This window comes from Salmo salar, chromosome 13, assembly GCF_965601325.2.
Source record: "Salmo salar chromosome 13, fSalSal1, whole genome shotgun sequence".
NCBI lineage: Eukaryota > Metazoa > Chordata > Actinopteri > Salmoniformes > Salmonidae > Salmo > Salmo salar.
Genome location: NC_138303.1, coordinates 63,917,543 through 63,937,675, shown reverse-complemented (window position 1 = coordinate 63,937,675; position 20,133 = coordinate 63,917,543). Strand labels below are relative to the sequence as shown.

Sequence of the window (20,133 nt, the reverse complement as noted above, 5' to 3'; positions counted from 1 at the left end):
AACCCCCAAAGGACATCCAACCAACTTGACACAACTGTGGGAAGCATTGTAGTCAGCATGGGCCAGCATCCCCGTGGAACGCTTTCGACACCTTGTAGAGTCCATTCCCTGACAAATGTTGGCTTTTCTGAGAGCAAAAGAGGATGCAACTCAATATTAGGAAGGTATTCCAAAGGTTTTGTAAACTTAGTGTATGTTTTGATTAGAATTAAGTTTATATTTTGCAATGATTGTTTCTTTTTCCCAATAGTTTCTTCTTGGGGTCAAAATGACCCCAGTTCGTAATCCATGTATGTAAAATATGTTGGTAGTATAAGGATTAAGGGCAATGAAGTATTATTTTCTATTCTACAATGTCTTCTGAAAGTTTTCAGACGCCTTGACTTTTTCTACATTTTGTTAGGTTACAGCCTTATTCTAAAATTGATTAATTGTTTTTTTTACTCGTCAAACTACACACAATACACCATAATGACAAAGCCCCCCCCAAAAAATTGACATTTTGCTATCATATTTACATAAGTATTCAGATCCTTTACTCAGTACTTTGTTGAAGCACATTTGACAGTGATTACAGCCTAGAGTCTTCTTGGGTATGATGCTACAAGCTTGGCACACCTGTATTTGCAGATCCTCTCAAGCTCTGTCAGGTTGGATGGATAACGTTGCTGCATAGCTATTTTCAGGTCACTCCAGATATATTCAATCGGGTTCAAGTCCGGGCTCTAGCTTGGCCACTCAAGGACATTCAGAGACTTGTTCCGAAGACATTCCTGCCTTGTCTTTGCTGTGTGCTTAGGGTAATTGTCCTGTTGGAAGGTGAACCTTCGCCCCAGTCTGAGGTCCTGAGCGCTCTGGAGCAAGTTTTCATCAAGGATCTCTCTGTACTTTGCTCCATTCATCTTTGCCTCGATCCTGACTAGTCTCCCAGTCCCTGCCGCTGAAAAACATCCCCATAGCATGATGCTGCCACCACCATGCTTCACCGTAGGGATGGTGCCAGGTTTCCTCCAGACATGACGTTTGGCATTTAGTTCAAAGAGTCCAAGCTTGGTTTCATCGGACCAGAGAATCTTGTTTCTCATGGTCTGAGAGTCTTTAGGTGCATTTTGGCAAACTCCAAGCTGGCTGTCATGTGCCTTTTACTGAGGAGTGGCTTCTGTCTGGCCACTCTACCATAAAGGCCTGTTTGGTGGAATGCTGCAGAAATGGTTGTCCTTCTGGAAGGTTCTCCCATCTCCAGAGAGGAACTCTGGAGCTCTGTCAGAGAGACCATTGGGTTCTTAGTCACCTCCCTGACCAAGGCCCTTCTCCCCCAATTGCTCAGCTCTAGGAAGAGTCTTGGTGGTTCCAAACTTCTTCCATTTAAGAATGATGGACGGCACTGTGTTCTTTGGGACTGTTAATGCTGCAAAAATGTTTTGGTACCCTTCCCCAGATCTGTGCCTCGACACTATCATGTCTCAGAGCTCTACGGACAATTCCTTCAACCTCATGGCTTGGTTTTTGCTCTGACATGCACTGTCAACTGTGGGACCTTATATAGACAGTTGTGCACCTTTCCAAATCATGTCCAATCAATTGAATTTACCACAGGTGGACTCCAATCAAGTTGTAGAAACATATCAAGGATGATCAATGGAAACAGGATGCACCTGAGCTCAATTTTGATTCTCATTGCAAAGGGTCTAAATAATTATGTAAATGTGATAGTTAAGTTTTTTACATTTGCAAAAATGTCTAAAAAACTGTTTTTGCTGTGTCATTATGGAGTGTTGTGTGTAGATTGATGAGGAAAAAAACTATTTAATCAAAGTAACAAAACGTGGAAAAAGTAAAGGGGTCTGAATACTTGTTTTTCTGTTCTGTTTCTATTCTATTCAATTTTGTATTCTATTCAATTATATTATATTCTGTCCTATCCTCTACTTTTTTATTCTAACATTAATTATATTCTATTTTACCGGTATTCTATTCCATTGTATTCTATTCTAGCAGTTAGTGATTTCATTAGTATATTTTTATACTGTGCCAATACCTATCATGTATATGGGCATCAAATATGCTTTTTTTCTGGATTTAACCTTGCAAAACACTTTTGATCAGAACCAGACATCTCAAGAGATGCAAAACAGAAAATACCTATGGAAAAACTGCAAAAGATCCCAGACACTCAACACATCATACTGTACATTCCCCGCACATTGGCTAACCGGGCTATCTGCATTGTGTCCCGCCACTCACCACCAGCCAACACCTCTTTTACACTACTGCTACTCTCTGTTCATCATATATTCATAGTCACTTTAACCATATCTACATGTACATACTACCTCAATCAGCCCGACTAACCGGTACCTGTATGTAGCCTCACTACTGTTATAGCCTCGCTATTGTATATAGCCTCGCTACTGTTATTTTTCACTGTCTTTTTACTGTTGTTTTTATTTCTTTACTTACCTATTGTTCACCTAATACCTTTTTTGCACTGTTGGTTAGAGCCTGTAAGTTAGCATTTCACTGTAAGGTCTACTACACCTGTTGTATTCGGCGCACGTGACAAATAAACTTTGATTTGACATTCATAATGGTATTGGTTGAAAATAATATATTTTAGATGGTCCACTGCTTTCAGTCTGTCATATAGGCAATTGCACCCATGCAGTTTATGTTGATATGATTGAGTTATCATACACTTTTATACTGTTTATTAAAGCAGTGGCTCAAGTGGCTTTGCAGACTTTAAGGTGCTTGCCAACACTCTCATTTTGGTGAGAGTTAATTGTGATTGGCTTATATGAGGATTGGACGGTACTCGGCTGCAGCCTTGGGTTCAGAGACAAGTGTTTTATCACCAACCTGACCTTTGACCTTTAACCCAACCTGACCTTTCGTGACCATCCACAGGTGCTTAGCAATGACAACATCCTGACACTCAAGGCGGTGAGGCAGGATGATGCTGGGAAGTACGTATGCCGGGCGGTGGTCCCCCGAGTTGGAGCTGGAGAAAAGGAAGTGTCCCTCACTGTGAATGGTAAGTGCACTTCACATCAGGATGAATGCCAAATTCATTTCCAAGCTGGATCCCACTGGGCAAAGACATCAGTTCAACGTCTAGTTCTAATTTACATTCGGTTGACTTGTCAACTAACATGAATTCAACATGAAATCAACAAAAAAATTCAACATGTCATTGGATTTAGGTTAAAAGTTGGGTGAAGAAAAACTAAATTCCCTTCAATAATTGGCCTTCTAAAAATCCAATCAGTTTTCCACATTGATTTAACCTCATCGCAAAATATTTTGGGGTTGAAATTACATGGAAACGATATTCATTCAACTAGTTTTTGCCCAGTGGAATGTGAAAGCTGTTCCAAGCTCAGGGATATGTTTCAGGCTAGCTGGACTCTGGGACAACAAAGTAAAACAGAGACATATTTACAATAGTGGTGTCAATATCAGGGGGTCATAATGTAGTTTGCTTTTAACTGGGAGAAGAAAAGCATGGATTTGATCACAGCTAGGACTCTAACTTACTAAGTAAAAATGAACTGTAACTGTTTAGATGCAATGTTATCTTCTGTCATATCAAGATAGCTGTCAATCATCATTGACACCTGATACTATCATAATATAGCTCAACCCTACTCCTATTATAGATGCACCCCCCCTACATATTTATTTGGACACTGAAGCTAAAACGTTTAATTTGATTCTATACTCCATCATTTTGTATATGAAATCAAATGTTTTATATGAGGTGAAAGTACAGAATGTCACCTTATATTTGAGGGTATTTTCATACATATCTCTTTTACTGTTTAGAAATGAATGCACATTTATCTATCTTGTCCCCCCATGTGAAGGTGTCCAGTATGGACAAATTCACTTATAGTGTATTACATTTATTCAAAACTTTAGTATTTGGTCCCATATTCCTCACACACAATGACTACATCAAGCTTCTGACTCTACAAACTTGTTGGATGAATTTACAGTTTTGGTTGTGTTTCGGATTATGTTGTGTCCAATAGAAATGAATGGTAAATAATGTATTGTGTCAATTTGGAGTCACTTTTATTGTAAATAAGAATAGAATATGTTTCTGAACACGTCTACATTAATATGGATGCTACAATGATTATGGATAATCATGAATGATGAGTGAATAATGATGAGTGAGAAAATTACAGATGCACAAAGATCATGCCACCAAAATACTATGTCACCATTACATAGGGGAGATTAACATTATTTGGGTGGTATGATCTTTGTTCCTCTGTAACTTTCTCACTCATCAGTATTCACGATTAACTCATTATTATCAATAAACATGGTAGCATTCACATTCATCGAAAAGTGTTCAGAAACATATTTTATTTACAATAAAAGTGACTCCAAAATTACACAATACATTATACATCATTCAGTTAATATTGGGCAAATTAAATCTGAAACACAGCTAAAACAAACGGCAAATGCATCCAACAAGTTTGTAGAGCCATAAGCTTGATGTGGTCATTGCATGCTAGGTGTCAAAAGTAGTTCTGCAGGAGGGGTGAAGTCAGGCGCAGGAGACTTAGGTACGTGAAACACGTTTAATGAAGAATGCAAGTCCAAAGAACCGAACCGACAAGGCAGGGTAAAAATAATTCCAAAGCAAGACAAACACAGTCTAGGAATGTAGCAGGACGCAGCCCAGCAACCCTAATTGCAAAACGCGTAACGTATTCTTAAGGACAAGAAAAAATAATCCCCCAACCTACAACAACAGACACGAAACAATCCCGCACAATCCCAAACACAAAACAGACAGACTAAATACCCCACTAATTACTAAACATAAAATAGGTGCTACCCTAACCAGACATTACCAAACGAAACAGAAAAGGAAATCGGTGGCAGCTAGTAGGCCGGCGACGACGACCGCCGAGCGCCGCCCGAACGGGGAGAGGCGCCACCTGTGGACGTTGTGACACTAGGAATATGGAGCTAAATACTAAACCTTTGATTACTTTACACTTTAATAATAGGTGAATTAGGTAAATAGGTGAATTTGTCCAAATACTTCTTCAAATGGGGGAATTAGATAAATAAAGTGCATTCATTTTTAAACAGTAAAACAGATATGTATGAAAATACCCTAAAATAAAAGGTGACATTCTGTACTGTCGCATCATATGAAACATTTGATCTTAAAATCCCCAGCTACAATAAATGCGGCCTCAGGATATGTGATTTCCAGTTTGCATAAAGTCCAGTGTAGTTCTTTGAGGGCCGTCGTGGTATCTGCTTGAGAGGGAATATACACGGCTGTGACTATAACCGGAGAGAATTCTCTTAGGAGGTAATACGGTTGGCATTTGATTGTGAGGTATTCCAGGTCGGGTGAACGAAAGGACTTGAGTTTCTGTATGTTATCACAATCACACCATGAGTAGGTAATCATGAAACATACACCCTCGCCTTTCTTCTTCCCGGAGAGAGAAACAGAGTATGTTACAATCCCTGATGTCTCTCTGGAAGGAGATCCTCGCCCTGAGCTCCTCTACTTCATTATCCAGAGACTGAACATTAGTGAGTAATATATTCGGAAGCAGTGGATGGTGTGCACGCCTCCTGAGTCGGACTAGAAGTCCACTCCAAATACCTCTTCTCTGCAAGTGGTGTTTTGGAGCAGCCTCTGGAATAAGCTAAATTGCCCTGGGCGGTATGAACAAAGGATCCAATTCGGGAAAGTCGTATTCCTGGTCGTAATGCTGGTGAGTTACCGCCGCTCTGATATCCAAAAGTTCCTACCGGCTGTATGTAATAACACAAAAAAAATCTGGGGATAATACTGTAAGAAATAATACCCCAAAAAAACGAAATACTGCAAAGTCGCTTAGGAGCTAGAAACAGAGCTGACATGAGACTCACCACCTGGATTCGGTCTTATGCAGCAAAATTTGAAATTGTGCTTTTTACATTAGATAAAAGTAGAGACACAGAACTACAAAATGGTATATCATACACTGCATTTGAGGAACAATGAAAAAGTAATTCTGCTTTGAAATTTCATCAACTTTTAAACTCACTTTTGAGAAAATCGCCTTTAAATGTTTTGCTATCTAGTGAAGAGCTCTTCTTCGTCTACACCCATTCAGCATCGTTCACAACCTCACCTTAACCCCACCCATCTTGTTTCACTCTCGAAGCGCACACTTGACGCTCTGGCCAATGATTTTTTAACCTCTGAAAACAGCCAAACCAGCTCTGCTGGCTATAATTTCATTATGCTTTTTTGCAGACGTTTACTGACACTGGCGATATTCAACAGGTTTTGTACACATGTCACATAACGTTAGCTAACGAGCCAGCCAGCCAACATTAGCTAGTTAAACAACAATGAACAGTGCCAACAATGCCACATTGCTGGGAGCTAACCAACCATTTTCAATGTTATCTAACTAGAACAGCAAACGGCTCTTGGAAACGAATGATAATATCAGCTAGGGAGCCAGCCAGCTAACGTTAGCTAGCTAGCTAATGATGCACTTTAGCTTGAAATTAAACCACTTTCTGTCAAAATTAGAAAATGTGTAATATCTAAAAATGTAGCTAGCTGATGCTAGACTATCTTACCTTTATACATCATTGTGCATGGATGCGTCTCCCTGTCAGGAATGCCATGCCACTGTTGCCCTTAGTTTGAAGATGTAATCCGGAGACAGGTGTTCCCTCCATCTCTTTAGGTATCATACTTTCATTCCACTGATTTCAAAGCTTGATCCTCCAGAAAGTGGAGAGCCACACTTATACAGCTCCACTACACAATACCCTTTTAAAAAATCAGCGTTCGACAGGATTACCAACACAGACTGATGAGCTTCTTTGGCAGACCAATTCGTACTCCTCCCTTGGCATGTCCAGCCCACTTATTATCTCAGCCAATCATAGCTAGTGCGAATGTTGCTCACTTTTTCTGTGGCTTAACCAACAAGGCTCATAATTTAACAATTGTATTCGTATTAACAGATAGCTTACAAGTTTGTTATTAAGGCACATGAAAATTCACATTTCTGCCAAAATACGCATTTTGATGAATTTATTTTTTTTACATTTCAAAAGGCTCTCCTGTGAAGTCATGACTTGCGACATATGCCTACTTTCCTGAATCGGGTCACATATCTGTTGGTGCCATCTTTCTATCTATTTGGAGAATGAAGCTAAAATTAGTAAATGTGCACCTATTCTCCAGCATTTTGGATTTAACCTCTAGAGGATCGGTGTCCCCCCGCGGGATGTTTTAGCTAACGTGCACTAATGTGATTAGCATAAGGTTGTAAGTAACAAGAACATTTCCCAGGACATAGACATATCTGATATGGGCAGAAAGCTTAAATTCTTGTTAATCGAATTGCACTGTCCAATTTACAGTAGCTATTACAGTGAAGTAATACCATGCAATTGTTTGAGGAGAGTATTAATAAACCAATTAGGCACATTTGGGCAGACTTGATACAACATTTCGAACAGAAATGCAATGGTTCATTAAATCAGTCTAAAACTTTACACATACACTGCTGCCATTTATTGGCCAAAATCTAAATTACAACTGAGCTGGAATAATACAGTGTGGGCTTTCTCTTGCATTTCAAAAATGATTGAAAAATATATATATATGTTTTTTTCTTTGCATTATCTTTAACCAGATCTAATGTGTTATATTCTCCTACATTCATTTCACATTTCCATAAACTTCAAAGTGTTTCCTTTTAAATGGTATCAAGAATATGCATATCCTTGCTTCAGGTCCTGAGCTACAGGCTGGTAGATTTGGGTATGTCATTTTAAACGAAAATTGGAAAAGAGTGTCTGATCCTTAAGCAAATTTTATGGAAAATGTTACCTAAGTTCTACCAACACATTGACTGTAGTACTCGTGCCAGTTAAACATTGGACAACTGCCACTTAGCTTTTCGAAATGCCTACAAGGCCTTCCCCCGCCCTCCCTTCAGCAAATCCGATCACGACTCAATTTTGCTCCTCCCTTCCTATAGGCAGAAACTCAATCAGAAAGTACCCGTGCTAAGGTCTATTCAAAGCTGGTCTGACCAATCAAAATACAATAAAATCCAACTTTATTTGTCACATGTATGAAATGCTTACTTACAAGCCCTTAACCAACAGTGCAGTTCAAGAAGAGTTAAGAAAATATTTACAGAATAGACTAAAGTAAAACATAATAAGAAAAAGTAACACAATCAGAATAACAATGAAGGGGTTACCGGTACTGAGTCAGTGTGCGGAGGTACATGTTAGTTGAGGCAATTTGTACATGTAGGTAGGGGTAAAGTGACTATGCATAGATAATAAACAGCAAGTAGCAGCAGTGTACGGAAGGAAGGAAGGGAGGGAGGGAGGGAGGGAGGGAGTCATTGTAAATGGTCTGGTGTCAATTTTATTAATTGTTCACCAGTCTTATGGCTTGGGGGTAGAAGCTGTTGAGGAGCCTTTTGGTCCTAGACTTAGCGCTCCTGTACCGCTTGCCATGCAGTAGCAGAGAAAACAGTCTATAACTTGAGTGACTGGAGTTTCTGACAATTTTATGGGCTTTCCTCTGACACCACCTATTATATAGGTCCTGGATGGCAGGAATCTTGGCCCCTGTGATGTACTGGGCCGTTCGCACTACCCTCTGTAAATCAAATCAAATCAAATTGTATTGGTCACATACACATGGTTAGCAGATGTTAATGCGAGTGTAGCAAAATGCTTGTGCTTCTAGTTCCGACCGTGCAGTAATATCTAACTAGTAATCTAACAATTTCACAACAACTACCTTATACACACAAGTGTAAAGGAATGAATAAGAATATGTACATATAAATATATGGATGAGCGATGGCCGAACGGCATAGCCAAGATGCAGTAGATGGTATAGAGTACAGTACATACATATGAGATGAGTAATGTAGGGTATGTAAACATTATATAAAGTGTCATTGTTTAAAGTGACTAGTGATACATTTATTACATCCAATTTTTTATTATTAAAGTGGCTAGAGATTTGAGTCAGTATGTTGGCAGCAGCCACTCAATATTAGTGATGGCTGTTTAACAGTCTGATGGACATGAGATAGAAGCCGTTTTTCAGTCTCTCGGTCCCAGCTTTGATGCACCTGTACTGAGCTCACCTTCTGGATGATAGTGGGGTGAACAGGCAGTGGCTCGGGTGGTTGTTGTCCTTGATGATCTTTTTGGCCTTCCTGTGACACCGGGTGGTGTAGGTGTCCTGTAGGGCTGGTAGTTTTCCCCCGGTGATGTGTTGTGCAGACCTCACTACCCTCTGGAGAGCCTGGTTGTGGGTGGAGCAGTTGCTGTACAAGGCGGTGATTCAGCCCGACAGGATGCTCTCGATTGCTCATCTGTAAAAGTTTGTGAGTGTTTTTGGTGACAAGCCAAATTTCTTCAGCCTCCTGAGGTTGAAGAGGCGCTGTTGCACCTTCCTCACCATGCTGTCTGTGTGGGTGGATCATTTCAGTTTGTCCGTGATGTGTATGCCGAGGAACTTAAAACTTTCCACCTTCTCCACTACTGTCCCATCGATGTGGATAGGGGGCTGCTCCCTCTGCTGTTTCCTGAAGTTCACGATAATTTCCTTTGTTTTGTTGAAGTTGAGTGTGAGGTTATTTTCCTGACACCACACTCCGAGGGCCCTCACCTCCTCGGTGTAGGCCGTCTTGTCGTTGTTGGTAATCAAGCCTACCACTGTAGTGTCGTCTGCAAACTTGACGATTGAGTTAGAGGTGTGCATGGCCATGCAGTCATGGGTGAACAGGGAGTACAAGAGAGGGCTGAGAACGCACCCTTGTGGGGCCCCAGTTTTGAGGATCAGCAGGGTGGAGATGTTGTTTCTTACCCTCACCACCTGGGGGCAGCACGTCAGAAAGTCCAGGACCCAGTTGCACAGGGCGGGGTCGAGATCCAGGGTATCGAGCTTAATGAGTCTGGAGGGTACTCTGGTGTTAAATGCTGAGCTGTAATCGATGAACAGCATAATTACATAGGTATTCCTCTCATCCAGATGGGTTAGGGCAGTGTGCAGTGTGATTGCGTCATCTGTGGACCTATTGGGGCGGTAAGCAAATTGGAGTAGGTCTAGGGGGTCAGGTAGAGTGGAGGTGATATGATCCTTGACTAGTCTCTCAAAGCACTTCATGATGACTGAAGTGAGTGCTACGGGGCGATAGTCGTTTATCTCAGTTACCTTAGCTTTCATGGGAACAGGCACAATGGTGGCCCTCTTGAAGCATGTGGGAACAGCAGACTGGGGTAAGGATTGATTGAATATGTCCGTAAACACAGCAGCCAGCTGGTCTGTGCATGTTCTGTGGACGCGGCTAGGGATGCTGTCTGGGCCGGCAATTTTGCGAGGGTTATCACGTTTAAATGTCTTACGTTGGCCACAGAGAAGGAGATTCCACAGTCGCGTCAGTGGCACAGCGGGCGAAGAAGGTGTTTAGCTTGTCCGGAAGCAAGACGTCGGTGTCCGCGATGTGGCTGGTTTACCCCCTGTAGTCCATTATTGTCTGTAGACCCTGCCACATATGTTTCGTGTCTGAGTCGTTGATTTGTGACTCCACTTTGTCTCTGTAATGATGTTTTGCCTGTTTGATTGCCTTACGGAGGGAATAACTACACTGCCTGTATTCGGCCATATTCCCAGTCACCTTACAATGGTTAAATGCGGAGGCTCGCGCTTTCAGTTTTGCGCGAATGCTACCACCTATCCACTGCGACAATGGAATCTCCTTCTCGTGGTCGATGTAAGACATTTAAGCATGATAACCCTCGCAAAGTTGCCGGCCCAGACGGCATCCCTAGCCGCTTGCTCAGAGCATGTGCAGACCAGCTGTCTGGAGTGTTTATGGACATATTCAATCTCTCCCTATCCCAGTCTGCTGTCCCCACTTGCTTTAAGATGTCCACCTTTGTTCCTGTACTCAAGAAAGCAAAGGTAACTGAACTAATCGACTATCACCCCGTAGCACTCACTTCTGTCATCATGAAGTGCTTCGAGAGGCTAGTTAAGGATCATATCACATCTATCTTACCTGACACCCTAGACCCACTTCAATTTGCTTACAGCTCCAATAGATCCACAGACGATGCAATCGCCATCCCACTGCACACTACCCTATCCTATCTGGACAAGAGGAATACTTATGTAAGAATCCTGTTCATTGACTATAGCTCAGCAATCTTTTTCTGAGGAGTGGCTTCTGTCTGGCCACTCTACCATGAAGGCCTGATTGGTGGAGTGCCGCAGAGATGGTTGTCCTTCTGGAAGGTTCTCCCATCTCTACAGAAGAACTCTAGAGCTCTATCAGAGTGACCATCGGGTGCTTTGTCACCTCCCTTACCAAGGCCCTTCTCCCCCAGTTGCTCAGTTTGGCCGGGCGCCAGCTCTAGGAAGAGTCTTGGTGGTTCCAAACTTCTTCCATTTAAGAATGATGGAGGCCACTGTGTTCTTGGGGACTTTTTTTTAATACATTTTTTATTTCACCTTTATTTATCCTGGTAGACCAGTTGAGAACTGCGACCTGGCCAAGATAAAGCAAAGCAGTGCGACACAAACAACAACAGAGTTACACATTAAATAAACAAACGTACAGTCAATAACACAATAGAAAAAAAGTCTATATACAGTGTGTGCAAATGGCGTGAGAAGGTAAGGCAATGGGGACCTTCAATGCTTTAGAATTTTGTTGGTACCCTTCTCCAGATCTGTGCCTCGACACAATCATGTGTCGGAGCTCTACGAACACTTCCTTTGACCTCAAGGCTAGGTTTTTTCTCTGACATGCACTGTCAACTGTGGAACCTTATATATACAGGTGTGTGCCTTTCCACTACAGGTGGACTCTAATTTAATCCATTATAGAATAAGACTGTAATGTAACAAAATGTGGAAAAAGGCAGAAGGTCTGAATACTTTTCGAAGGCACTGTATGTGTGTTATCTGAAAGGGAAAAAACAGTCATTGTCAATTAGCGTTTGATAATATAATCAGCATCATTGACAATGACTTCAGCTTGACTGGAATGAGCATGTTGCACCAGAAATAAACAGCAACACAGGATACATGTCATTAAAGTTGAAAAAAGTGCTTTAACACATCTTTCAATCGATTTCAAACGGACTAAACTCCCAGTCTTACCTCAGCAATGCTACAGCTGGCCAAGGCGAAATGAAAAGTTATTGCAACCTTTTTTAACTAATCAATAAATAGATATAGTAACCAAAGACAGTTGTTTATTATGCCTGAAGACCGTGCAAGTCAGGCAATCGATGGCGAACTCTATCAACAATTCATGGCACAAGAATAGCAGGGGCGTAGGTATTCACAAAATGGCTGACCTTAAATTGTACTTTTTTCCCCCTCTCCCTTGCCAAAGAGGCCCTCTTATTGTCTGCTCTCATTGCCGGTTTAACCAGTCAATGAGAAAGCAGTTCTGGAGGCATGTAGACAAACTGTTTTGATGTAATACAGTTCTGCTGTAGCAATGCAATAAGAGAGAGAGGTTTGGCGTGTATGAATTTCTCCTTCCTTATGAAGGAGGCTTATTCTCTCCTTGAAGCTTGAGTCAGGAAGTCCATTATTTGACGAACTGGAAAGGTGTAGCATTTGGCCAAAAGGATTTTGATGCTAAACCCACCCATCACCATAATTTCTGAGAGGAGGCTGATTGGACAGGTTATGGTTAAGACTGATATTGTAAAGTAAAACAATGGTGAAACAGATCATATCAGTTTAGATTCCAGGCTAGTGAATCTTCAAATTCAATCACAAACAAGTAACACCCTTTCTCCTTTTCTCTTCTTTCATTTTTGCATTTACATTTGAGTCATTTAGCAGACACTCTTATCCAAAGTGATTTACAGTTTCATCTTAAGATAGCTGGGTGAGACAATCACATATTACAGTCACAGTAAGTAAATTTCTCCTCAGTTAAGAACTTGCCAGTGCTAGTATGAAAAGACAAGTGTGATTATTTTTTTCTCCTCCTCCTTTCCCCTCCCCTCCTCCATTAAATACATCCACCCTGTCTACCTCCTCCGGCAGATCAAGAGAGCTGCTCCAAGGGTGAGGCTGGGAGATAAAGTCATCTAATAATAGCACTCATTTGCACTTCTCCGTCCCTTGTCAGATCTCTCGGACTTCCCACTCCCTGTGTGAATACGTTTGGCTGTATAGAGAAGCCCATTTTGCACTGGAAAGTCCCTCTCCCTCTGAAAAAAAAGTGTTTTGTTCCTCTCCATAGTTTTTACTACTACTAATACTACTACTGCTACTACTACTACTACTACTACTACTAATAATAATAATAATAATAATAGTACATTTAATTTGTATAGCGCTTTTCATTACAGAGTTATCTCAAGGCAAAAAAAAGGTATACATAAAAACAACATACATTTAAATCAAGGCAGATAAAATAGCAATAGTGGGCTAGGTGTTAAATACATTTTAGATTGGGACTAGGACTATGAAAAAGATAGTCTGTGGAAGAAGGTTTTAAGGCCCGTTTTAAAAGTTCTGAGTGTTGGACCAGCTCTCAGATGGTAAGGGAAAGCATTCCATAGGCAAGGATCAAGGGAGCAGAAGGCTGTGTCCCGCATAGTTCAGAGACGTGTCTTGGGGACTTGAAGCAGTAGGGAGTAGCTGGAGAGGAGAGTACGTGTGAGATAGCTCGTGATTAAGATGAGGTCGCTGATGTGGGTGGGGCTCAATCCATTCAAGTCTTTAAATACAAGCATGAGAATTTTGAAGTCAATGCTTTAGTGATGTGATCTGACTTCTTGGTCCTGGTCATCCTAGAGAAGATGAAGGCGTGGATGAGTTTCTCTGCATCTGGCTGGGAGAGTGATTGTAAAAACCGGGCAAAGTTTTTAAGGTGGAAAAATTGGGCATCGAAGGACTTCAAAGGACAGGATCAAACTCGACACCTACGTTGAAAATGACAGAGGACAGGGGGATGGCCTGGCCGTTGATTGTAGGGCAGATGTTTCCAGCACTAGTGACTTATTTGGGTGTCCCAATAAGCACAGCCTCAGTCTTGCTACTGTTCAACTGGAGGAAGTTCTCTTTCATCAATGCCCTGATGTCCTCTAGGCAGCTGCTGAGTTTTGCTAGGGCAAAGATTGTTCCCAGTTTGGTATTAATGTAGACCTGGGTATCATCAGCATAGCAGTGGAAGTTGATGTTATAATCTCTGAGGATTTGTCCGAGAGGGAGTATGTAAATTAAAAACAGGCTAGGCCCCAGCGCTGACCCCTGTGGCACGCCACATGTGACGGCAGACTCCTTCGATCTGGACTCTACAATAGTAATGTATTGCTTCCTATTGGAGAGGTAGGAGGACAACCAGTTCAGAGCTATTCCAGAGACAGCAGTGTGCTCTCTGAGATACCACAGGAGGATACTGTGGTCTATGGTGTCAAAAGCAGCACTGAGATCAAAGAGGAGGAGGATGCTAGGAGATCCAGAATCAACAGCCATCAATCAGTAGGTCATTGGTAACTTTAACCAGAGCTGTTTCGGGTGCTGTGCAAGGGCCAGAAGCCAGACTGGAAAACCTTGTACAACTGGTTAGATGATAGATGTGATTGAAGCTGGTTTGGAACCACTTTCCCAAGTGCTTTTGATAGGAAGGGGAGGTTGGAGATGGACCTGTAGTTGAATAGGATGCCCTGGTCAAGGTTGGGTTTCTTCAGTAAGGGGGTGACTGCAGCTGTTTTGAAGATCGATGGTACCTCTCCCATCAGCAGGGAATTGTTGATCAGTTTAGTGCCAAACATAAGCAGGCTAGTTTAGCAGGTTTTGAGTAGGGATGTAGGTATAGGGTCAAGGGAGCCAGTGGTGGCCTTTATTTTAGAGATGATTGACTCCCCAACAGCAGATGTGACTTCTGTAAAGTTGCTGAAGGGAGGGGCAGTCTGGGTTGGGGTTTCAGGAGGTGGGGTGCAGGCCATCTTAGAGGCTATGATGTTTGTCCTGATGGTGTCAATCTTTGTCTTGACAAAATCTGAGTAGCTATTGCACTGCTCAAATGAGGCTGCAATAGAGCATGGGTTTGCAAGGTTGAAAAGGCAGTTGATGGTAGAGAACAGGGTTCTGGGGTTACCTTTGTTATTGTCAATCATGGCAGAGTAGAAAGCTGATCGTGCTGCTATTAAGCAGAACCTGGTAGTCTTTATAGGCCAATCGGTGGACAGTGAGGCCCTCCTTCCTCCAAAGTCGCTCAAACTTACGGCCATGAGTCTTCATTCTGCCCAGTGAACCAAGGAGACGACCTCTGGAATGTACATTTTTTTCAGGGGCAAGGATGTTCAGGGTATTACTCAGAGTGCTGTTATACAGATTGACCATGTCATCGAGGACCAGTTCACTGTAGTCAGATGTGTTCCTGAAAGAGGGATGGGTTAAGTTTCTTCAGGTTGCGGAATTTAATGGTCCTCTTTGGGCAGTGGAGAGGAGTTGGAGCGGTCAGAGGCATTGTCACAATCTTGTGGTCAGAGAAGCGTAGCTCAATCACACCCAAGTCAGAGGCAGGGACATCGCCAGTGATAATGAGGTTCGAGGATTTGGGCTGGAACATTTACATGTTGCACAAGGTTTAGACGGGGGAAAGAGACAGTTCTGTTGTTTTAGAGTGTACAACATTCTGCAGGAATGCAGTTGCAAGAATAGCAGCCATTTCAGGAATGCAATGGTAACTGTAATTGGTAGCTGTGGTGGACAAATAAAACAGTATGTGGACTAGGTTGTCATTATATTATTATGATACTACTTCTGCTAAAAAGCATTACGAACTACAATAATCACCTGAATTTTTTTTTTACTTCAAAAGAAGCCAGGTATTATTTCCTCCTCCCTTTTTTTACTTCTATTGATGTCTGTTTTGCTTCTGTAAACAGTGACACAGAATTCAGGGCCCTCGGTTTTGTTGAGTGAAATGCGGCTGCATTTGAGTGAAATGCGGCTGCAAAAAAGAGAATGTTTGTTATTCTCATAGTCAGCAGTTCTGGAATTAGCAAGAGCTCCTTGAGTGGGGAGTCTATCATCGTCACCATGTGTCAGTCAAAGGTCACTCATTTCAATGGTTTCCTTTCACAGGCACAGGAGAAGAAATAGAACTAACGCACAGGACGGCAAACTGGAATATGACTTAATTTTCTCTAGCCCTTAATCTAACCCTTCCTCTGTCCTCTGCTGTCCACCCCCTCCCTCCAACCCTTCTACATTTCTTAGTCTCTTTCTTTGTCTTTTAGCAATAAAACAACCAGTTTTTCATCATGCCGGGAATCTCACCTTAAAAAACAAAACAAATTAGTATCATCATGAATAATTGCTCATCTCCATTTTACTGTAAACTCAAATCTATTATAATGCCTGTGCCCTTCGCCGTCCCCCGCCGCGGCGCCGTTAAAGTGTGCCTTCTGATAGGCCAGTGATGTATGTGAGTGTTTTATTGGAGTGATTGACCGGTTTTCCCTTGGCTGTGCTGTAGGTCCTCCCACTATCTCCAGCACCCAGACCCAGCAAGCCCTCTATGGGGAGAAGGGGCAGATCAAGTGTTTCATCCGCAGCACTCCTCCTCCCGACCGCATTGTGAGTCACTCATCCCTCCTTCCTTCTAAAAACATTTATTTTAAAGACTGAGTTTGGGCTGTCTGTGTTCCAACCTATGGAGGGGCCTTATTGGTTGAATCATGGTGAAGACATGACACAGCGTAGACCGTGTTCACGCCTAAAATGATTTCCTGAAGTTATATACTCTTGCGAAATAGTGCCTTCAGAAAGTATTCACACCCCTTGAATTTTTACACATTTTGTTGTGTCACAGAGTGGGATATAAAATGGATTTGTCTTTTTTTTATGGAATTCATGGAAAATAAAACACAAGTATACAGTATCTTGATTAGATAAGTATTCAACCTCCTGAGTCAATACCTTAAGATAGAATCACCATTGGCAGAAATTACAGTTGTGAGTCTATCTGGGTAAGAGCTTTGCAGACCTGGATTTTAAAATATTTGCCCGTTATTGTTTAAAAAAATCTTCAAGCTCTGTCAAGTTGGTTGTTGATCATTGCTACACAGCAATTTTCAAGTCTTGCCGTAGATTTTCAAGCCAATTTAAGTCAAAACTGTAAATTAGGCCAATCAGGAACATTCAATGTCATCTTGGAAGCAACTTCAGTGTATATTTGTACTTGTGTTTTAGGTAATTGTCCTGCTGAAGGGGAATTTGTCTCCTAGTATCTGTTGGAAAGCAGACTGAACCAACTTTTCCTCTATGATTTTGCCTGTGCTTAGCTCTATACCATTAATTTGTATCTAGGCTGTATCACATCCGGCAGTGATTGGGAGTCCCATAGGGCAGCGCACAATTGGCCCAGCGTCGTCCGGGTTTGGCCGGGGTAGACCGTCATTGTAAATAAGATTTTTTTCTTAACTGAAGTTAAAAAGGTTGAATAAAAATACAAATAAAAAATTTAATAAAAAATGATCTAGTCCTTGCAGATGACAAGCATACCTATAACATGATGCAGCCACCACCATGCCAACATGCTTGAAAATACGAAGAAGAGTGGTACTCACTGATGTGTTGTCTTGGATTTGCCCGAAACACAACCTTTTGTATTCACCACATAGTTTATTTCTTTGCCACATGTTCTGTACTATTACATTAGTGCCTTATTGCAAACAGGATGCATGTTTTGGATTTTTTTTATTCTGTACAGGCTTCCTTCTTTCCACTCTGTAATTTACAGTATGTTAGTATTGTGGCGTAACTACAATGTTTTTGATCCATCCACAGTTAGCGCCTATCACAACCATTAAACTCTGTAAATGTTTTAAAATCACCATTGGACTCATGGTGAAATCCCTGGGCGAGTTAGGAACAGCATCTGTATATTTGTATTGACTGGGTGTATTGATAAACCATCCAAACTGTAAGTAATTACTGCACCATGCTTAAAGGGATTTTCAATATCAGTTTTGTTTATTATTTTTTTACCCATCTACCAATAGGTGCCTATCTTTGTGAAACATTGGAAAACCTCCCTGGTCTTTGTACTTGAATCTGTGCTTGAAATGTGTGGGGTACAGAGATGGGGTAGTCATTTAAAAATCATGTTAAACATTATTATTACACACAGAGTGAGTCCATTCAACTTATTGTGTGACCTGGTAAGAACATTTTTACTCCTGAACTTATTTAGTCTTGCCATAACAAAAGGGTTGAATACCTCTTCACTCTAAAGATTTCAGCTTTTGATTTTGTATTAATTTATAAACATTTCTAAAAACATAATTCCACTTTGACATAATGGGGTATTGTTTGTAGATCTGTGACACAAAATATAAATGTCCTCAATTTTAAATTCAGGCTGTAACACAACAAAATGTGGAAAAAGTCAAGGGGTGTGAATACTTTCTGAAGGCCCTGTAAGTTAAAAAGTAGTTTAACTTTGAAATATAAGCTACAAAGACAAAACTAATTGGCTACAGTGCATGGTGTGTAATGCATTTTGACATCAGTGTCTTCTTAAAGGGATCGTCCAAATTACACATTGACTTATTGGCTTCCTTAGCATTCCACAGCATGGATTGTTCTCTTACCTTGTAGACTGCTTACAGAGTAAGGAAACCAATATGGCATTTTGTAATTTGGGATAACTATCCCTTTAAGGCAGTGCAAACCAAGTGAATGAGCTTGACCTAGCGAGATAGGAAAGTAAGTCATGTGAGGACAACCCTGAGTAATTTACATAGACTAATCAGGAATATCCTAATGAATATCCTATCCTAAGGTAAACAAGAGGGCGTAGTGGTCCATAGAGAAAGAACTCATAGATATGTATGCTAGCAATGGAATACATCAAGGGAAGTGAAGGCAAGTGAATAGAAAATTAGAAGTCAGTCATCCTCATTTAGATAACAGCAGAATACCAAGCCGTTCCACAGCGGAAATGGGGGGATTCATCCCAACCTTGACCTATACTAATACGTTTCCTGTTGTGAGTGAAAGTTCAATCTAAATATGCTCTCTATGCCATGTGGCTCTATGTCACCATGTGACACCAGAAGAGGTTTAATGGCCCCAATTGATGGAATCAGAGGAGTGATTGGTGTGATCCTGTCTGCGTCCCAAATGGCAATCTATTCCCTATGCAGTGCACTACTTTAGACTAGGGCCCATTGTCACAACTAGAGAAATATATAGACTTAAAAAAATGCTGGGTCAATAATGACCCAATTCTGTAACCCAGTGCTGGATTACTATAGTACATACCCAGCACTGGGTTATTTTGACCCAGCACTGTTGGGTTAGGTGTATGACCCAACATGTTACTTGATTTACCCATACTTTTTGGTTTCTTTGTACCAACAGTGGTATTTTTTTTACTATTTTGCTGGGTTATTGTTATTCATGTATTTTTGACCTAGCAGTGGGTTATTTCTTAATTTATTGCTGGGTTATCATTATTTCAATTTTTATTCACTGAGCATTGGGTCATTTCTTAGTTTCTTGCTGGGTAATTTTTTTAAACCTTCTCTATTACAGAATCTGCACATTTTCTAAAAGTACAAACAATAACAATGTTAAAACATTACTTCACAATCTATAAAATTGTTGAAGTGACATATGGCCAATCATGACAAATTGTAGACAAATTGTCCCCCAAAAAATGCAGCTATTAATTTCAGCTACAAAATTAATCCACAACAATAAATAAGGAACAAACAAATAAACAAAAACTTTGAAAGTACAATCCATAATTTGAAAATCACAGCAGCCCTACCAGTTAAAGCTGAGGAATAGGGCTGAAGAAAAGTAACCACTTTACCCTCTACTCCCCCAACCCCTACCAGCAGTGGTGTAGTAGAGGGTATATGCCGTATAAATTATTAAGGCATATGGAACAGATCAAAATGTTTAGTTTAAAATGTTGATAGGCTTTTATTTAGTCACATTCTAGGTGCAGCAATATGCACATGGCAGTAGGCCTAGGCACAAATGTTTCAAAATGCAATTTGCGTGAAAACACTTTTCTAAAATGTGCACCGCACATG

The 20,133-nt window shown here is 41.1% G+C and overlaps 1 protein-coding gene across 1 annotated transcript in view; it reads left to right on the top strand.

The window, feature by feature from the left end:
- LOC106567547 (kin of IRRE-like protein 3) overlaps nucleotides 1-20,133 on the top strand; it is a 368,305-nt gene that overhangs the window by 329,611 nt on the left and 18,561 nt on the right. Inside the window, exons 9-10 of the mRNA XM_014136991.3 lie at nucleotides 2,908-3,034; nucleotides 16,560-16,660. Of these exons, the coding sequence (XP_013992466.1) occupies nucleotides 2,908-3,034; nucleotides 16,560-16,660 (228 nt within the window). The remainder of the gene's footprint in view (nucleotides 1-2,907; nucleotides 3,035-16,559; nucleotides 16,661-20,133) is intronic.